This window comes from Myotis yumanensis, unplaced genomic scaffold (genome assembly GCF_028538775.1).
Source record: "Myotis yumanensis isolate MYYU_CA2020_CCGP unplaced genomic scaffold, mMyoYum1.0.hap1 SCAF_2, whole genome shotgun sequence".
Classification (NCBI taxonomy): domain Eukaryota; kingdom Metazoa; phylum Chordata; class Mammalia; order Chiroptera; family Vespertilionidae; genus Myotis; species Myotis yumanensis.
The window spans coordinates 43770313-43790468 of record NW_027223753.1 but is presented as its reverse complement, the minus strand read 5'-3'; the positions used below and the strand labels follow the sequence as shown (position 1 = coordinate 43790468).

General features: G+C 40.3%; 1 protein-coding gene across 9 annotated transcripts in view; it reads right to left on the bottom strand.

Annotated features, from left to right (window-relative positions):
- The window catches only part of NFIA (nuclear factor I A), a 373969-nt gene that overhangs the window by 61496 nt on the left and 292317 nt on the right, over positions 1 to 20156 (bottom strand). For 5 of the 9 annotated variants that reach the window (XM_070405237.1, XM_070405238.1, XM_070405236.1 and 2 more), the window contains 2 exons: positions 19576 to 19704; positions 17114 to 17167 (listed from right to left, as the gene is read on the bottom strand). In XM_070405237.1, coding sequence (XP_070261338.1) covers positions 17114 to 17167; positions 19576 to 19704 — 183 coding nt within the window. Of the gene's footprint in view, positions 1 to 15104; positions 16065 to 17113; positions 17168 to 19575; positions 19705 to 20156 lie in introns of those variants that run through there. The other 4 variants (XM_070405239.1, XM_070405242.1, XM_070405241.1 and 1 more) reach the window with 2 other exon arrangements.

Below are 20156 nucleotides of genomic sequence, written 5' to 3'. Positions count from 1 at the left end.
GAGCCAACAAAAATTCTTGTATTCTTGTCTTCAATCATACAATGGAGGGCATCTTGAACATAACCTATTCAAACCAGAATTCTTGTCACCTTCCACCCCTCAGACTTGCCCTTCTTCATTTTAGTAAATAGTTTTTCCATCCATTTAATGATTCACTGTCATATCCCCAGAAACTGTCTGGCACCCAATAAATATCTGTTGAAGGTACCATGAATGTTTGAATACACGAGTGGAACAGAAATGAATAAAATCACCATGTAAGTAAATATGGACTTAAAACTTTGATGTGTTTTTTTTCACCTGCCAAAAATCCAGGGAGCTTATAGACAAACTGATCAAACTTAGGTCTTCACATAATGTATGATAAATGTTGGGAGCCATATGGTTTCTGAATTAAAACCCACAAGCTAAAAAGTTAATTAGTTCTGGTCATCTTTTAGTCTGCCAAGTGTGCTACTGGCTTTAAAGAACCAAAGGAATTTTCTTTTTCCATCTGATATGGTATGTTCTTTCTTGCTGGTAGCAAGAAACTTTGACCCAGTGCCCTACATTTGACTAAATAGTTTTTAGTTAGGGATAGAATGTGGCATTTCCCCAAGGAGGCTGGGGATGTACTGAGCATAACAAAATGATATACTCAACTTCTGTAGCATGTCAATGACAATAGTGGCTACTCCATTGTCAAGAGCCCCTGGGGGGCAGACCTTACTAATAAAGTGGCACTGCTTCAAGTGCTCAATAAAAAGTGACGAATGATTGTTAGATCATGAAATCGTGGTGGCCAACAGAGAATGATGCCCAGCAGAAAATATTCACTGGGGCAAAGACTGGACAGATCAACGTTAAAGGAACTTGATAGAGGAAACAATTTGACAGGATCTTGTAAGTCCTCCCTTACCTGTTAATAAACCTCCTCACCTTCTTTGTGTTGTTGTTAAATATGTAAAAGAAAACCATGATCAACTTAAATTTAGACCTTAGCTTCTTGGTTTTGTTTTACATAAAACAATTTATTCACTTTTTCCTTGTGGCATATAATTTATTTGAACCCAAACCTGAGAATACATGGTACTATTTGGAGTTAATTCTACAATGACTGACTTATAAGGATCAATTAATTCCTAATTAATACCAGGAAGTCACTTAGCCTGTAGTTTCAAATTAGACAATTGCTGAGTGTGCATTTCACAGGATCATCCTTCACAACCCCTACTTTCTCATGTCTCAGACTTTCGGGCTCAGCCACAGTTCACTGTAGGACTGGACATAAATCATTCAAGACCCCGACCTTTAATTTCTTCAAATAGAAAATAGTTGTGTTGCAGACATTACAAAGATATGTTAAATGTGATGAATATATGCTATTTTTCTGGATAACCTGCTACGCTTCTGAACAATGAGAGCCATAAGGTTCCTGCATTGCTCTAAAGTGCAGACTTAACATTTCAACATGGTGTCAATTTGGTTTTTCTTCTTTCCCATTTCTTGTTTTCTCTCTTTAATACTGAGTTAGATGTATTTAGTGTCCCTAAGTTTTTGTCTAAATAGTCTAAAATTATTTTTAGAAGGTATCAATGGGGTTAAATGAATGGATCAACCAATAGGTCAATTAGTAAAATTCATTAAATGTATTTGGAGATTGTCAGACCAGGCCCTATAAAAGAGGAACTAGCACTAGGAATCTGGCATGGTGATAATGCAATGCACAAAGAATGGTGTGAGTCCAAAATTTTGATGGAGAAAAACATCTCTTATGGATGTGTGCGTGTGAGCAGTTGACAATAAAAAATTATAGCACATTATGTAAATGCATATTTAGAGCCTTTAAAATGTGCATTATTTACTTGAAAGTCAATAAAGGCTTTTCTCAAGTGGTTACAGTTTATTGCAGTGCATCCATCTGTATCCATGTTGATGTTAATACAATTTTGTGTATTAAAAGGCACTACAAAATTGGCTGCTTCTGGGGCCTAATACTCTCGGTCCCCTAGGCCAGGAGCGGCAGAGTGTCAGAAACACGCCCCTCTGGATGGATCTCACTCCTGGTTTAAACTTTAACCACAGGCCAGACTTATTTAAAGCAACTGCTTGGGCTTTTCACAGAGAATACAAATAAGATGGGAAGGAAGAAAATTAGATCAGGTTTCTTGGCTGGAATTTCACTGCCTACATATTCTGAACAAAGTTACCACAATTAAAGAACAGAGAACCAGAATTTCCCAAAGGGTGTAGGGCTCAGTTATTTATTACAAAATGATCATATGACTGGATACTTAGTACAAAAAGAAAGCAGGTCAGGCAGGTTAGTTTACTTGTTTACACACCCCCACCATTCAATTCTTTAGAGTTCTCTCTGGGTTTTAGTTTTGAAGAGATAATTTTAAAATGTAATATAATTTAATATATATATTTATTTAACTTAAAAATGCTTCCTCTTTTAAATTAGAACTGGGGAAGGAGAAGGACAAGGTCATTACTATACTATTTTATGCTGAGAGACTTCTATGATCCAACAAGTGATTCTTAGTGTGAGAATCCACTACATGGAGGTTATAGGTGCCTTTAGACACATTCTAGCTGGAAGAAGATGATGTCATGGAGGTGTGGCCAGATGGGTTTGGAACCTTATATTTCACTCTATGTTTTAGGGAAGAAAAAGAGATAAAAAGCAATCCTTCCTTACAATTTTCAGCAGTTCTGCCCAAACTCAACCTCTAAGAATTATAATAACCCTCCCATATTTTTCCTCAAACTGAAATTTCACAGGTTGAAATATGTTCTTCTATTTAACCCTGGCATTGTCTTAATATCTTTCCTTCTTGTCTGTGAACTGTTGCAGATTCTCACAGATTAAACAGAGACTCGGATTCTTCTCATGTTAGCATTTGCTTCCTGGCACCGGCCCTTAAATCCTGGTCTCCGAGCTATGGGCAGCTCTAGAGAAAAGCTCTCCAGGGAGTGGCACAAACAATAAAATCTAATCCCCCCCCTTCAGGTGCGGTGTGCTCTTACGGCAGTGCTATGCAAGACCTTCTTCCCCCCCCCCCCCCCCCCCCCCCGCCCCAGAAAGGAATGACCAATCCTACATCTTGGCAACTGCAAAACTTCAGTCTCACCATTAATGAAGACAACAGGTGAGTGGCTATACTGCTTCACTCTGTTAGCACTGTTACAAAAAAAGACTCATCTACCTTCTGCAGGAGGATGTTCTTTAGACAAAAATAAGCATTGCCATAGAACAAAAGGTGGCAGTGAGAACTCCTGACTACTTATATTTAGAAGTAAAGACTGTAATAGGGCAGAGCTCTAACAGGAGAAGAAGGTGGAAGAAAAAAACCATACCTAAAAAAAGCCTTCCATAAGGGCAAATGGAACTCCAATTGTTTGGGTTGTCAACTACTATGTACTTTGTTTCTTCAGAAATTCAAAATCACAATATATAACTCCATTATAGCCTACCTAAAGCTGAGAAATCTATCTTAATGGTCCATAACTATCATTTATAAATCATGCATGAGCCAGACCTGCCATGTATGAAAGCCTAGAAGTTTGAAGTTATGGGATTTATTTTAACAGAGAGACAAGGAAAGAGGAATTGGCAATGGGTTTCAAAACCTTAGGAGGCAGAACCTTTTCTAAATAACAAACCTTTGATTCTATGCAAGTGAAGGCTTTCAAAGCATAGAGGGCATACAGTTAACATCACCGAGATGCATGTGAAAGGACCTGGCTGTGTCAAATGAGGGAAATATGTGACATTGTACCATGACTTGGAAAACACCAGTATTTTTATATTATTGCTACCAGGCAAAGTAACTTTATGCTACAATAGATTTCCAAGATGGTTGATATACTCTATTCCATTTGCATTAAGGGTGGAGATCAAATTACAATGTCTTTTGAGAAAACAGAGAGAGAGAGAGAGAGACCCCAAGGTCTTTTAAAATTTTTATTGAGATCAATTTGAGCTACTTAAAGGACTTTCTTGTTCAAATAACCTGGCTTATGGTCTATACCAGGGTTAGCAAACATTTTCTGTAAAGGCCAGAGAGTAAATAGTTTAGGCTTTGCAGGCCTCATGGTATCTGTTGCAATTACTCAACTCGCTGAGGAGGGGTTTTAAGGGCAGAAGCAGCCATAGATTTTACATAAGCAAGTGAATGTGACTGTATTCTAATAAAATTTATTTTCAAAAACAGGCAGAGAATGAGATTTGATTTGTGGGCCGATTTGCTGGCCCCTGGTGCAGACCCATTTAATTCCTGTTCTCTTTCCAAACACCTGCTGTGAGCTTCTTGTGAGCTGAGCAACTGACAATCACTGCGCCTTTCCCCTCTTGCCTACCATTCTGTGTCCTTGTCCCTACAGCCTCATGCTTTTGAAGCTTCCCAAGGCAATCTGCTTGCCTTCTGTATCTCCACTGACCACCCATGGTCGCTTTTCTTTTGTCTTTATTGGGAGTTTGTAACTTTTGACTACCTTCACCTACTTCCCCATCACTGTAGCTCTTTGATTATCCCTCTTCATGGTTATTTAACATGCCTTGGTCTGTGCTGGTTTCCCATACCTGTGTGTGTGTGTGTGTGTGTGTGTGTGTATCATTTCAAGTAAAACATATGAGTCAGAAAGGCAGAGTGGTATAATATGAGGACATGGGCTTTGCAGTCAGATAGACTTGGCTAAATTCTAGCTCTATCACTTACCTACCAGCTATGCTTCAAGTTTCTGAACTTCTCTATGACTCAATTTTGCTATTTGTATAATAGAGCAAATAATGCCTCAGATTTATTAAGAGGATTAAATGAGACAATGTATGTAAAGCATATGGTATAGTTCCTGACTATATGGTTAAATAATCAATAAATACCTTCTTTTATTGGCAATACAATTATAGATAGTGACGAGGATAGGAAATGAATAAATTGGAATTTGCTTTTACATGCTAGGACCTGTTCTGGTTGCAGAACACACAGGAGGAAAGAAATGGTAAGTAGGAGTAGGAGGTAGCTGTTGCCTACCTGTGTTTTAGATAAATGAAAACATACATATTGATTAGAGTATGTACTATTGGTACAGCTATGACATGAGGATCTTGAAAAGAAAATACCATAAACAACAAAATGTGTAACCAAAGCAACAATAGCAATAACCTTGATCTAACAGTCACAGAACAATATAGGTTATTTTTGACCAAATACATTTTGAATCCCTACCTTTGCTTAAATATTAGACTCTGACATTTAATGTAGAAGAGTAGAACTACGGGGTTGTCTCCCTTTATAGACTCTATTTTTCACATAAATCTCTAATCCTTGAGCATCCACACTAACTCTCTCACCACGTAGACCCCTGCTACCTGGCATACTTCCAACCTAACCCATTTCTGAGCATGGCCTCCCATGGCTCCCCCAAATCCAGATAGAATGGAAATCTCCATCATTTCCCTTGAAAGGCCCACCATGTTAGTTATTGGGAGTTACTTATCAGAGATATAATACATACTGAACCCTAAAAAAAGTTTTTTGGAAGATCTGGGGTACTTTTTAGGAACATTTTCTACTTAGACAAAAGGACTTGGGTTTAGTTTTGTTTCTGCCACAATCTGGCTTATAAATGTTGGCAAATTCTCTCTCCTCCAGTTCTCTCACCTACAAAATGAGGAGTCTGAGCTGCACCACTGAAGCTCAACTTACCTGGCTTCACATTCCAGTGGCATAGAGAACTCAGTCTCTGGCATGACACCTGCCAATAATTCAGTACAACTGATGCATAGGAATAGCACTAAAATCCAAAAAAATCTGAAGCAAGGGAGCATGTGTCTTTGAAAAGAAATTATTTTTAAACTGTTTCTGATATATTAAGTTCTAGGGTATATATGAGACTCAGTCTCTAAGATACCTTGGTTTCAGGAGGGCTGTAATATTTAGAGTTTAAAAAATGCCACAGGTGCTTGTTCAAGGTGTGGGAGAGAACCCCAGCTTCTGGATCCTGACAGGACCTCCTCTCTGAATTGACCATGTTCGGGCACTAACTGCCCAAGCCACCGTGGTGGCTGACGCGAAAGGCGTTCACATACCACACAGCAGCTGCGATTCCTGGAGACACGAAGAGTGACTGTTTAATAGGAAAGTTGACAAGCCTCCAGTTCCATGGAGGGAACCTGAGCGTTTACACAATATGCAAGCTATACTATGAGTAAGCGATGAAGAATAAAAAACAAACCAAAACATTAAAAACCCCAACCCCCATAGACTGGGTGATCACAGGGGTCAGCAGAACCAGGCAGGGAATCCTGTGGGAAGTGCACTGGATCACAGACTGCAGTCCTGCAGAGGAATTTCACAAGTGAAGCCTGAGGAGGCACTGCAGCCTCTTGGAGGATTGCCAAGTGCTGGAACCTGAGATCTCTGCATACTTTGCTGACATTAAAAACCAAAAAGGAAAAAACAAGCAAATAAACAAACAAAAACCCTGGGACAAACACACAAAGCCAGGCTGACTTGCAGCAGCCGCCCCCCCCCTCCCCCGCCGCAACCAAATCCTCAGGCTCACACTGTCCTGTACGCCCCCTTTCTGCACCATGAGATTGCTAATGCATAGGTTACTTTCAAAGTATCCCCCTGAATTAGAAATAGCTTCCTGGATTCAACTCATAGGATTTAAGGGTTTGTTCCCTCTGTTGGTAGATTTCTCATGAGGGGAGGAAGGATGAGAAAAATCAGTCCAGTGTTTGAAATTAGGGGATCAAGTTGCCTTTTAACAAATTTAATTTAATTTATTTAAATTTCCAATTACATTTGACATACAATATTATATTAGTTTCAGGTGTACAACATAGTGATTAGACATTTATATCACTATGTAAGTTATAGTACCCACCTGGCACCACACAGTTATTACAATACTAGTGGCCTGGTGTATGAATTCATGCACATTGAAAGGAAATTAATTAGAAGAAATATTTTAATATCGCTATTCACCCTTTCTCTGTAATAGAAGTGTCAACCAAATTCATGATCGACAATAACAGATCTAAACACACATGTGTGATTGGCGCCAGCGAAAGCTTTATATGTATCACGCAAGCACAAGTCAACTTAGCCTTTTATATATATATAGAATAAACTTGCTAAACTTTTAGCTAAACTTTTTCCAGCCCAGTAAAGCACCCCAACTTCTCTTTCAGGTAATTGTCAGCAACACAGCAATAAATATCAACACAAAGCAGATTATTATTGTAGATCATGCAGGGAGAACAAACGGTAAAATATTTAACTGCAGCAGTGTTTGACTATATTCTGTGCAGTGAGAAAACGTGAAGTCATTTTCAAGGTCCACCATTTCTTACTTCTTTTCAGTCGGGTCAAGTTTCTAAGCTTTCTAAATCTCTGTTTTCTGGCTAATGAAAAGAAAATAGGATTCCACCGAGTCTCCTACCTACCTACTCCAGGACTTCTGTGAGGATCAAATGAGATGAGGCACAGAAAAATGTTTCACAGATATTTTGTTACAGTGTAAAATGTTTCCACCTGGCTATAAAGCAAGTCATGTTCCTGGGCTGAAGAAACTGCAAGAGGCTAGTCGCTAGGGAGACTAAGCCAGGTATTGCTACATGATGTCATTACCCAGATGGACACTTAGCATATTAGCCTTTTACATATATAGATTACTGATTATATTCTCCATGCTGTATTTTACACAGGGGATCAAGTTTTTATCTCAGGCTGAGTATCAACTAACTGTGTCAGCCTCGTATGCTCCTTAGCATTCTCTACTACAAAATGAAAATTATGTCTTGAATGGGTTTAGAGCTCAGTTATTCTGGGTTTGAAATCAATCATTCCCTATGTTCATCTGGCAAAGTGACTTAACATTTCCAAGCCTGCAATTGCTTGTGGTAAACTGGGTAAAACAGCACAAATTAAAAATTGTCTTCTAAGGATTAGAAGTAGTGTATGTAGGTGCCAAGTACATAGTGGGCTCACTCACTTAAACAGAATATGTTGAGAATTTACTATGTTCCAGACAGTATGTTAGACCCTGGTTTATTTTTCATTCTTAGAATGGTTTTTTAGAATAAATGAAGATATATGAAAAGTAACCAGAGTCATACAATGCAATGTGATGATGTAAGACAATGGAGGTCGATGGTGTGGACTCAGCCTGGATTTTACCTGTGCTCTTCAAAATCCATCACCTGGCTAGTGTGTGAGCTGAGCCCATTGTCAAGCACTCAGGACAGCTTTGCTCTGACCTCCTGCTGTGGACAGCTATTAGTTTTGCCTGCCCAGCAGTCCTTCGCTCATTTTCCTGGAAATAGAGCTCTGATGTTTCTTTGGGTAACTATCCTTCCCTCATCCTCAGTCTGTGCGGTTGTGATAGACTTAACCCTACCTCCTGGCTGACATATGGGCATGTAATCGAGGCTACACCAATAAGCCCCATTACCTTCTAAGTATAAGGATTGTTTTTCAAGTGAGCAAATGACCCAAACCAGCTGACCAGAGCCATAAGAATCAGGAGTAGGATCTTTCCTCCATCTATTGTGAAAGCTGTTTTCTTTCCCTGGGATTGTTAAATTGGTAGGAATTGCACCTGGAGCTGATCACATCATTAGTGTCACAATCTCAGGAGGCTTGACGTAATTGGGGAGCTCACACAGAGGCAGGAGAGCTGTGAGAGAGAAAGAGATACACAGATTTCTGAAGGCATCACTGGAGCATCTGGATTCAGCTCTACCTGATGCCATACCCCCTAGACTTTTCAGTTACGTGCACCAATCTATGATGTTCTTTTGAGGGAATGGAGGAATGATTCAGCAATTTGGTTTGGTTTCTTTCACCTGTAAGAATATTTCACTTGAAAGAGTCCTTATTAACAGTGTGTGTTCATTACTGGGTATGTAGTTACTCAACAACTCATATTCAAGAAGACCTAGAAAAATCCCTCAAGGATGACAAGGTTTTCTAAGTTCATACTGCATGCCAATAGAAGGGACCCACACAAACTGACCCAAATAAATCAAAATCTCCACAAATCCTTTATATACCTATGTTTTATTATCCCTTTCTTGCACACTCCAATAATTAATCTCATCACAGTGATAATTATTTAATGTCTGTCTGTTCTGCTAGATTGGAGGGGCAGGACTGCCTCATCTGGTTTGTTCATTAGGACCCAGCACTGTGCTTGGCAGATGGTAAGTGCTCAAGAATTATTTGCTGAATTGATTCTTATAAACAGCAGACCCTCGTACATGACAAAGGTGCTTATCCCTTTAGCAAGTGCCAAAGAGAAGTCTCCACCACGGCCAAAGGGCTACCTGTCATGGGAGACAGGCCACTTGCCCCACTGGGGAGATCCCCCTGTTCTCTTAGCCAAACAAGAGTGATGGGATAAGGTAACCCATCTGGCTCACATCTCCTTCTGTAGGTATATGTGGCTCCCCCAGGAGAGGAAAAGCACACACTCCTTCTGGACCCACAAGTGCAAGTGGAAAGAGAGAACTGGGGATGGGGAGTGAGGAATAAAGGAAGTGAGCATCCTTTCAAGAAAACCACATGCAAAAAAGCAAGTAACGATATGTGGACAGGGGAATCTGATAGTGAACATTTAGTAACACAGGGTATGCAATTTGATAGGTAATTGACATTTAGTAACATACCTACTATGTACCAAGCCCTTTCCACATGTCAGTTCACTGCCTTCTCCAAGTAAAGCCTTCGTTTGTACAGGTGGGAAAACAAAGGTTAAGAGAGGGTGACGTACACAAGCTTCCACAGATCCCAAGTGGCTGGCCAGCCTTTGCGTTGTATTCAGCCTATGCTCCTTCACCACACTCTGTGGCACCCATCTGAATTATTTTTCAGAGTCAAATGGTTTATTTCCTTTCAGAATTTTCTGTGCCTAGGTCCCTTCGTACTGTCATACAACCTGGCAATGTTGATGTTCCTCACAGATGTCTGCACATAAGAAAAAGGAATTGTCTGGGGCAGGGTGAGTAACCACCACTGAATATGAAGAAATAGCAAATGACAAATGTAAATTTACTGCAGAAATAGACATTTTAAAAACACTCCATGCACGTGGTTAAATGCACCAGTTTCAACAATACAAAGGACACAGCAGGAAATGGGTGACTCTCATGCTATTGCAACCACATTAATAGGAGTGCACATTCCCGTTTTGGGTATCAGTGCTTACCCCCCTTTGTCTACATGGATGATAAGCTGATACTACATAAACATTGTTAGAGCTACAGTTCCATGCTACAATAATTCACTTAACTTTAACGTGATTTATGGTTCTGTCAATAGGAAAGGTTGAAAACCCTGCACTGAAGCTTAAATGTGAGCTTCATATTTAAAACAGCAATTTTGTGTGTCTCTGTGTCTGTGTGTGATAGAAGAAAACATTCCACATAAAGAGAAGAATACAAGTCTATGATGGATTTTTTCTACCCCCAAAAAAGGAAAACAAAGACTGAGTCTAAACATGGACTCAACATTATATGAAGCTAAATCAGAAAAAAGGAACTTCTAGAGATTTATCTGATTATGTGATTTATAGTACAAGTGATATCCAAAAGTCTCATCAATAAGAGGACTTTTAAGTACCTTGTACAGAACCACTACCTTCATAGCGTATGCATAGTTGGGTCTATGGTGTGTGTGTGTGTGTGTGTGTGTGTGTGAGAGAGAGAGAGAGAGAGAGAGAGAGAGAGAGAGAGAGAGAGAGAGAGAGAGAAAGAGAGAAGGGGGGGATTACAAGGGACAGCAGCTTCTTTTGTCAAGAAGAGTTTAAATGTAGGTCCACATGGTTAATCACCCTATTCTCTCTGGCTCTCATCCTGGGGGCATTGTGCCTCTTTAAGGGATTAAGAAGCCAATTGGTTTTACTGCTCTAACCTGTCTTCTTTGGGACAACATATTAACATGATACCACTGCAGAAGAGCCCTCTTTAGAAGTTTGCTGTGGGGATGACAAATTAACCCAGCAGGGTGTCCTCCACGTCTATCTCAGTACAAATTATTAGCGTAATAGAGCTTTTAGTTATGCATTTATCTAGTAATTATTGAACGGTTACACAAAACCAAGCTGAGCAGCCATGGCCCTTTATGAGGTTCGCTCGGTGGGTGGCCTTCCAGTTAATTTAGGCTAGTTCTCCACGAAGCAGTTCACTTGCAGACAAATTAGCTAAACAGCCTTCTCCTTTAAATATTTTCCATGTCACAGTGAAACTCTTTACAATACAATAAAGGTACAGTTTTAATTACACGCTTCCTGACTTTTGTTTAGTTGTAAAACATTTGCTGGTATTGTGTGTGTGTGTGTGTGTGTGTGTGTGTGTGTTTTGTTGTGTATTTTTTTTATTTGGCTGGCCAGTAATAGTTGGTTGTAAGTATCTGGCTAATAAATTTAATAATTTCCTGAATGGGGACTTAAAGGGCCTTTGCTGAAAAGCTGCTTTTCCTCTTTACTATCCAGTTCCTTCAAATCCCATGGACAGTGTTTCCCATTAGGCTGGGCACTGGGACTTGTGCTAACCTTGACCAATTTCACAGGCCCCGTTGCTTCTCTTTCCAATGCTCCTCAAAGGTGGTACTTGTTAGGACTATGATGCCTGCACTTAAAAATCAATTCTATCAACTTTGTGTAGAAAGACAATGTGGTGTTTTCTCAAATGATGTACTCCAATAATAAACAAACACCTTGCGTCCATTGGCAGATTATTTCAGCACCTTGTTAGCAACAGGTACTTAATTGCTTCTCGTTTTCCAGAGATGATTCAATTGCATTAAACCAGGAGAGACATATTAGACTCAGCTCTACTGAAAGGAGCACCAGCAGGCTCTACAACTAAGGTAAAGGCTCTCCTAAAAGGCAAAGAAGTTTGCAATAGGGCACAAGAAAGCTAAACAAATTTACCACTTGGGTATGGGAGCCTATGCCAAGGGAGAGGTACTGTGGTTATGGCAGCAATGAAGTGCCAGGGAATATTTCTTCTGAAGGGTCCTTAGTTTGGACAGAAAAATGTATAATACCCAGCAAATACTCTACAAAAAAGGGAACAAATCATTTTGAACTTAGCATTTCTCTTAATACCTATCAAGATAGAAATTCTTAATTAAAACCAAGCAAATATATATCAGGTACTTATCCAACATGCTTTGTACCTCCCTCAATGATGCTAAAAATACATGCACTTGAATATTATATTATTACTAGAGGCCCAGTGCATGAAATTCGTGCATGGGGAGGGGGTCCCCTCAGCCCAGCCTGCACCCTCTCCAACCTGGGACCCCTCGGGGGATGCATCTCACAATCCTGGACTGCTGGCTCCTAATATCTCACCTGCCTGCCTGCCTGCCTGGTTGCCTCTAACTGACCCCCCTTGCTGGCCTGATTGCCCCTCACTGCCTCTGTGTGCCAGCCTGGTCGCCCCTAACTGCCCTCCACTGCTGGCCAGGTCACCCCCAACTGCCCCTTCCCTGCCGGGTTGGTCGCTTCTAACTGCGCCCCCATGCCAGCCTGGTCACCCCTTATTGCCCCCCTCTGTCAGCCTGGTTGCCCCCAACTGCCCCCCTCTGCTGGCCTCGTCACCCCTAACTGCACCCCCTGCCAGCCTGGTCGCCCCAACTGCCTCCCTCTGCTGGCCTGGTTGCCCCTAACTGGTGCCCCCTGCCAGCCTGGACGCCCCCAACTGCCTCACCCACCCCCTGCTGGCCTGGTTGCCCCTCATGGGCCCCCCTGTGGGCCTGGTCACCCCATGCAGCCTGCTTGTTCAGTCATTTGGTTGTCCCTCACTAACCGCTCTGCCGGCCTGGTTGTAGGCAGCCATCTTGTGAGGGCATGAGGGTCAATTTGCATATTACCTCTTTATTATATAGGATTACACACAGGGGATGAAAAGATTTCCCTATTATTTCCCAACTTTTTCTCCATTTGCTTTCAGTCAAATCCATGCACTCATTCATTTATTCAACAAATATTTATTGAGTGCTCTCCTTATGCCCAGCAAGAGGCTGAGGGATACGAAAAGAATAAAGACGTGGTTCCTGCTCTAATGGGCCCTGTCATCCAATGATAACCATTTTTCCTCTCCTTCCTTACTCCTCTGTTATTGTCTATGAATCTACACTCCTCCAACTTTCCTGGTGACCTCAACTTCCTGGAAGGTGATCTTCAATCTCATAATTCTCTGCAGTTTGTTTTTCTTGGCCCAGCTGGGAGATACTGTTAGCTGCAGACCCTCAGATGTGTCACCACTAAGAGCAGAATCCTTGTTTGGGCCACGAGAATCATGGACTTAGAGAGGTTTACAGAGCATATAAACTTATGACTACCCTCCAAACAAAACCTGGCATGATCCTTCGAAGGCTGCACAATAAATCTTTGGTTTATATGGCTATTGTCTTAGTATATCTTACTCATATTTTCAGAATCAGGGCAATTTTACTTCTGAACTTCCCGTGTGTGTGTGTGTGTGTGTGTGTGTGTGTGTGTAGAGAAGTGGGGGTTTAGCTTCATGCTTACATTCTGTATGTTTTAATTCCTCAGTACTTAGTTATCTAAAAGTATGACTTGTTTGCTGTGGCTTTGTTTTGCATGCTTACAATTAGAAAGTACTCTGTTTTGGAATAGGGGTTAATTCTTATGCATGCTTGGACTCCCACAGTGTCAAATGACACAGTCATTCTCTATCAGAATGCCCTTGTCCCTGACAGCAACCTGTGCTCTCCTATCACAACAATACAACTGCTGGTTTTCTTGTCCTGTCATTCACCAGGAGGTAAGCACTCTGAGGCCAGAATCCAAGCTCCTCTGTTCACTCTATTTAGCAGGAAATACAGAACTTGTATACTGTAAGTGCTGGACAAATGTTTGTGGAAAACATTAATGGGTCCCTAGATAGCAACTGGAGTCTGTAAGCTAATTTCAATATTTAAAAAAGCCAAACTGACCTCAAAAATTGTTTTCTGAAGTGACTTGCACCTAACAGAAATCCCACATTACAAATAGCAAGGGTTCATGGGGCTAATAAAAAGAGGTCAAGTAATTTGTTTATGGCTGCTACTTAAAAAACAACAACAGTATAATAACATGGTTATGTCATGCTTTTCAAATGATCTAAGTGGCTATGTTTTGTCTTTGACTAATAAAAAATGTAAAAACAAACTAATTGTTTAAATAAGTGCATGTCATTTCTCCCAATAGGGTAGAAAAAGATAGAAACTACTGATATGGTAGAAAAGGCACTGCACTGGAGACGTATTTCTAGTTGTGACTCTGGCCAGCTGAGATTTCTCACCTATAAGAGCAATGTAGAATACTTGCTAACTACTAGCCATCATACTGCTCTTCTATTTATCTACTTATAAAGCCCAAATTTCATACAGAGTGGCAATATGCTCACGGGAAAAAAAAACAAAAAACTAGATTCCCTGCCTCCCTTGCAGCTAGAGGTGATCACGTGGCACAGTTCTGACCATGCTGCATTAGATTCTGTACAAGGTGGCAGAATGAGTTGGTAGGCACTTTTTTGCTCTCGCTGTTTTCCATCTTTCTGCTTGAAATATAGGTGTAAGGCAGGAGCCCAGTGGCTATGTTGTAACCATGAGTTCACAGCATAAGGATAAAAACAACCCACTAAAGCATGGATGGCTAAGAGAAGAAATCTCAATCCTTGATGGCATTATACTGCCACTGTAACATAATCCTGAATCACATACTTGTTTTTATATAAGAAAAATATGACCTGTTTATTTATATTATCTTTTACTTGCAGCCAAACACATTCTTGGCTGATATAGGGGATAAATTAAACCAGAAGATTCCCAGAGCACTACTCTTAAATTCTATGGTTGTAGATGAAGCTCAGTAAGTGCTTATTTGCCAATTACTTTCAACCTCTGCTTTACCTTGTGCACAGTGCAGGCTCCTCCCCACGTATAAATCCCTAAAGCACAGAGTTGTTCTACTCAGCGCAGGGCATTTAAGTTAAGGATCATTCATTATCTTGTTGTTTTTCAAAAGAGCAAAGACAGGAAAAAACATAACTTTCAAGAAGAAATACTTCCAAGAAACTAAAATATCACTGATGTTTACTCCAAATAATTCTCAAAAGGAGTTAGATCCTTTAAATCACCAGGCAAACTTTAAATTCTTGAAAAGGCAAAGGGAAGAACAAAGATTTTTTCCCCAGTTATCATGAATAAGATAAATTTTCATGATAAAATATTTTATTATGTTTGAAATTTTAAGCACTTGTAAAAGAGAGTCTTTAAAAGCCCAAACTTTCAGCTTAAAGTGCACAGTAATTGTAATAATGTAAAATGACATACAAATGCCTTTATGGAAAGTTAATAGCTTCCCTACTCCCCAAGACATTCCAAAATACTTTATTCCCTTTACCTACTTTTAACTACATAGCTTGCAAAGTATTATCCCCATGATCCAGATGGCCAAACTGAGGCCACAGGTTAAGTGATTTATTGAAGCCACAAAGAAATCCATTATCAGAGAAGAGATTCATTTTAAGAAACCACACATCTCTACCTTCACAACAATGAAAACAGGAAAGTGATTAGAACAGCAAAATATTTTTAAAGCATAGCTTATTCATAGCATATCAAAGCTTTACTTAAATAATCTTGTAAAAGTCTTCTTTGGATGAAAGGCCATTGTTCTTCCTCCCCATCTTGGACATTCCTTGTAAAGAAGTACTCCATAAACTAGACATGTGTCACCCTTAGCTCCTCTGAAGCAATGAGAACCTATCAGTTTCAGGGAGGGGATGAATGGCTTCTGTGTCCACTTGTGTGCCATTTCATTTCTTTTTACTTATTCAACAAATATTGTGCATAAAACCCACTGTGTGAGACACAATGCCAGTGGAGGAAATGCCAGGCACAAAAGGCCCCAGGAGTTTAAGGAGTGTGAGATGATCGCAGCCTGGGTGGAGCTGAGGAGGTTTCATGTGGAAAGTAGTACTTGAGCTGGTCTTGGGATGGCTAAAATGTTGACAGGCGAGGGCAGGATGGGCAGCATGAGATTTTCAAAGCCTGAATGAAAACGAGTGATGAAATTGTTTACATGACTTCTGTACATACTCTATTTCCAGGCACAGTGTGAATGACTACAAATGCATGATTTCATCTACTCCTCAGATAACAGAATTATCCTGAAGTAGAGATTGTAATCTCCAATGGGTAGATGAGGAACCTCTGGCTCAGAGGAGCAAGGTGGCAGGTTCATACAGTTGGTAAAAGTTGTGGACACAGGATTCAAACGCGGGCCCATCTGACCCCTGAGCTTCTGTGCTTGACCACTATGCTATGCTGCCTCCCTTCAAGGCCCTACTTTTCTGCCTTTGCTTTGCAATCTTCAAAGATAGGTTTCTTTTGTAAAGGGTGGCCACCAGATTTCCACATACAGCTTAGGTTTGCAGTGAAAAATAGGGCCACTGTTAAAATATCATTGAGATATGTTACATAGTTATTGCTTCCAAACTGGTCTAGTCAAGGTAGTCCCTTGAGAAATTTTAATTTCTTAATTTTAAGGAAGGCAGTGGAGGTCTTGCAACCTGTGTGCAATCCAAAGGTGAATGTACCATGTGGCTCTGAGCAAAAGTGCAGTAAAGACCTGTCCCCCACTCCACCCCACCTCTTGCCTCAGGACCCTGATAAAGGATACACCTTTCTCTTCTTCCAGGCCCTCTGGAAGTAAGTTTGTAAGGTTGAATTCTTCTTAATGTACATGTCACATTTATTCCACCCTGGTTTCCTTGGTCAGACTCTCCCTCCTTAAATCTGTCCTCACGTTGCTGAAACATCAACTCTTAGTCCTGGTTGTGATGTTATCCCTAGCATTAGCTTTCCAACTGGCTCAAAAGAATAGAAGGGAATACAGTACTTGCAGCAAATAGCTCTTAAATAATGAGAGGCTAAATACCAACCCTTTAAAAATATCTTAGCACAAGAATGTCTCATGTTAGCCTATCTTGACTCAATGATTCTTACCCACAAAGATACCACTGAAGAGTTTCATCTCAACTACTCCAATTCCCTTCACCAGACCACTAAGGGGGGCAGGGTGCAATAAGAATGGGTACCTGAGCAGATATTCCAGAAAGGAGAACCGAGGATGCTGGGAACCATCTTGAATTCTGGTGAAAACAAAGAATCTTTGGTATTCCATAATTCTTAAACTAGGCATTTTTCTTTTCCTCAAAAACAATTTCATGAATATGACAGGAGATCCAAACTCATTGTTTTGTAGGCGAAAAAAGTCTACTCTGGTTCAACACGGTGTGGATCATTTGAGAAAATGTGCTTGACTGCCTAGCATGAAGAAGCTCCCAATCATGGCACCCAGGGGTAAATGCTAGAATTATTATAAGAATTTCTAGAATTGTGGTTTTAAAGCGAGACTCACAGATGGCGTTCTTAATATTTATTGTATAAATGATGATATATATGCACCTTGCTTTATGTTCCTCAAAAAGTCTCTAGAAATATTATTTTATGGTAATTTCTGCATGAGAATATGAGGTTGGGAGGAAAAGTTTATTCAGCAGTAGTATTGACCCCATGTTATTGGGGAGGACATTAAAAATCCAGGAGGTAAGTGGAAAGCAAGAGGCAGCATATCCAGCTATCCAGGCTGCTAGCATATTGTTCTTCCCAATCCTTAGTACATGGCTACATCATGAATCTTTTCTTTGCCTGGAATTCCCTCCATTCACGTAAGCAACCTTTAAGATTTGACTTTGAGTTATCACACTTTGAAGTCTCTTTATTAGATACAAAGTGTTAAGTAACAGCACATTTCATATCATCTTCTACATGTTTATTTTCTTGTGTCTGTCTCCTGAACTCAACTGTCTGCTCTATGAGGACAGGAACCACTGAATTCCCAGTAACAGGCTCTCAGGTGAACCTCCAGAGTCCCCTCCTCTGAGCTCCTGCAGAAATTTCTACTTTGAACATTCATTTAGCATTTAGAATATGTGAACCTGACGATAAAAAGATGAGAAACATCACATGCCTTATCTCCTTGAGACCAAAAATCTTCTTTCTGACTAAAAGAGCTTCCTTCACATCTCTTATTTTCCACCACAGTTTAGATGCTTAATGAATACTTAATATGAGGATAATATAATACTGCCCCATTTCAAGAGACTCATTCTGAATTTGGGGACTGTATAATCCAATTCAGGTACAAGATTTTAAAATTAGAAAACACACAGATATTCCCTCTCTGATTATATCGCACATACAGACAAGTGGCATAATAAGTTAAGAAAGTTCTCTCAATGATCACAAGATGTTTACAGATGGAGCAAGTTAGTTTCATAACTGTGTATTTAGAAATTGCTTCGCACAATAGCCAGAATACTTATTTCCTTCAGTGTGATTTCTGTGAGTGCATGAGACAGACCTCTCACTGCCATCTTTCCCTGATATGCACACGGAGTATTTATAAGGAATTCAGATTTGTGGGACTAACAGTAAGATTATTACAAGAAATATCAGTTTTTCCAGGCATATGTCAAAGTAGACGAGAGACCGTTACTTTCTAGGATGTTTTATGATACCAGCTGGTAGATCACAGACCTACCTAAACGAAAATCTGACGGAAGAAAGCAAATGTGGTTACAATTATTCATACTCCTACTGTGGGAGTTTCATAAACAAACTAATAAATATTTTCATCTTGCAATAAGATCAAGTTAAGTGACTTGCTGACATTCTCTTGAGGTTTAAAGCTTGTCTTTAATGTGAAATACAAATCATATTTCTTGTGGACACATTTTAATAATAAACTTAAAAGCACACAAGACAAAAATAATGAAAACATTGCAATGAAAACCAGACCAACTATCTACCACTTCAAAAGGAGTGAATGAAGACTGCTCGTCAACAGTCAACACCGTGATGTAGACAACCTCAATGCAAAATGTTTCAAGGAAAGGGGAGCATCAGGGATGCTAGAATGAAAAAGAAGCTATTACAGTTGACCCTTGAACAAAGTCGGGGTTAGGGGGCACCAACCCACCACACAGTCGAAAACCCACATATAACTTAAGTCTGCCCTCCACGTGTGCCCATTCCCAATTGCTTATTGAAAATACAGTTGACCTCTGAACAACTTGGGTTTTAACCCTATGAGTCTGCTTATATGCGGATTTTTTAAAGTCTTGCATTGCTCAAGGGTCAACTATACTTGCTCATCACACACACACACACACACACACACACACACACACACACACACACACCCACTCGTGTAATTTACAGAACGAATTTGATTTTGGTTCAATTAAAACGATCTCCCACCACTTTGCAACATCACACTGGCAAAGAAAGTGGTTTGGTCCCTGTTTGCCTTAGGTTAATGATCAAGGGACTGATGCCAAATCTCTTTGGTCCCTAACACTCCAATGATAAGAAAGTGGAACACTCACTGCCTTCAGCAGCATTCTGGGGGAGTCTCATTGTGTCTCTCATTTGGCTACTCTGGCCCCAAGGCCATGATCTAAGCAAAACCCAGGGCGCCTGTGGAGTGGCTCACCTCTGGGTCCTGTAATGACAGGCCTGTGGTGCTGTGTGAAAGCTGTTCCCAGGGAGGAGGTCTGCGAAGGGGAGGGGCTGCTGAAACCAGACTTCTCCGACTTCTTCAGTGTTGTTGGAGATGGCATTCCTGGCAAGAAGGATGGAATGATAAGCACACTGTAATTCATGGAACAACAGCTTGTGCAACCTAAAAGATAAAACTTAAAGAATTAAAAAAATAAATCTACTGGCGGATGAAAAATTTGTTTTCAGTTGCTTTGAATTTGTCACAGGGACAAACAGGTGACAAAATGGTCTCCTGATAAGTCTTTAGGTAATGATTTCACCTTCTACTAAATCACAGTCCATCTTGGCATCACTGATCTTCTCTAATTACAGGTGCCACTTTCCCAGTGCTTCCTGAAAGTTGCAAGTCCCCTGCGGCCTCTGGGACCCTTCAATAAGGAGGCTATGGAAGCACAAGAAGACCTCTTTGCCATCATTTCATCTTCCCAGGTACCGGGCACCAAAGGCACTTTAAATGCTTCTAAGTAATTTAGCTATTTTAACATTTAAAAACCTCCAACAATGGCAACTCGG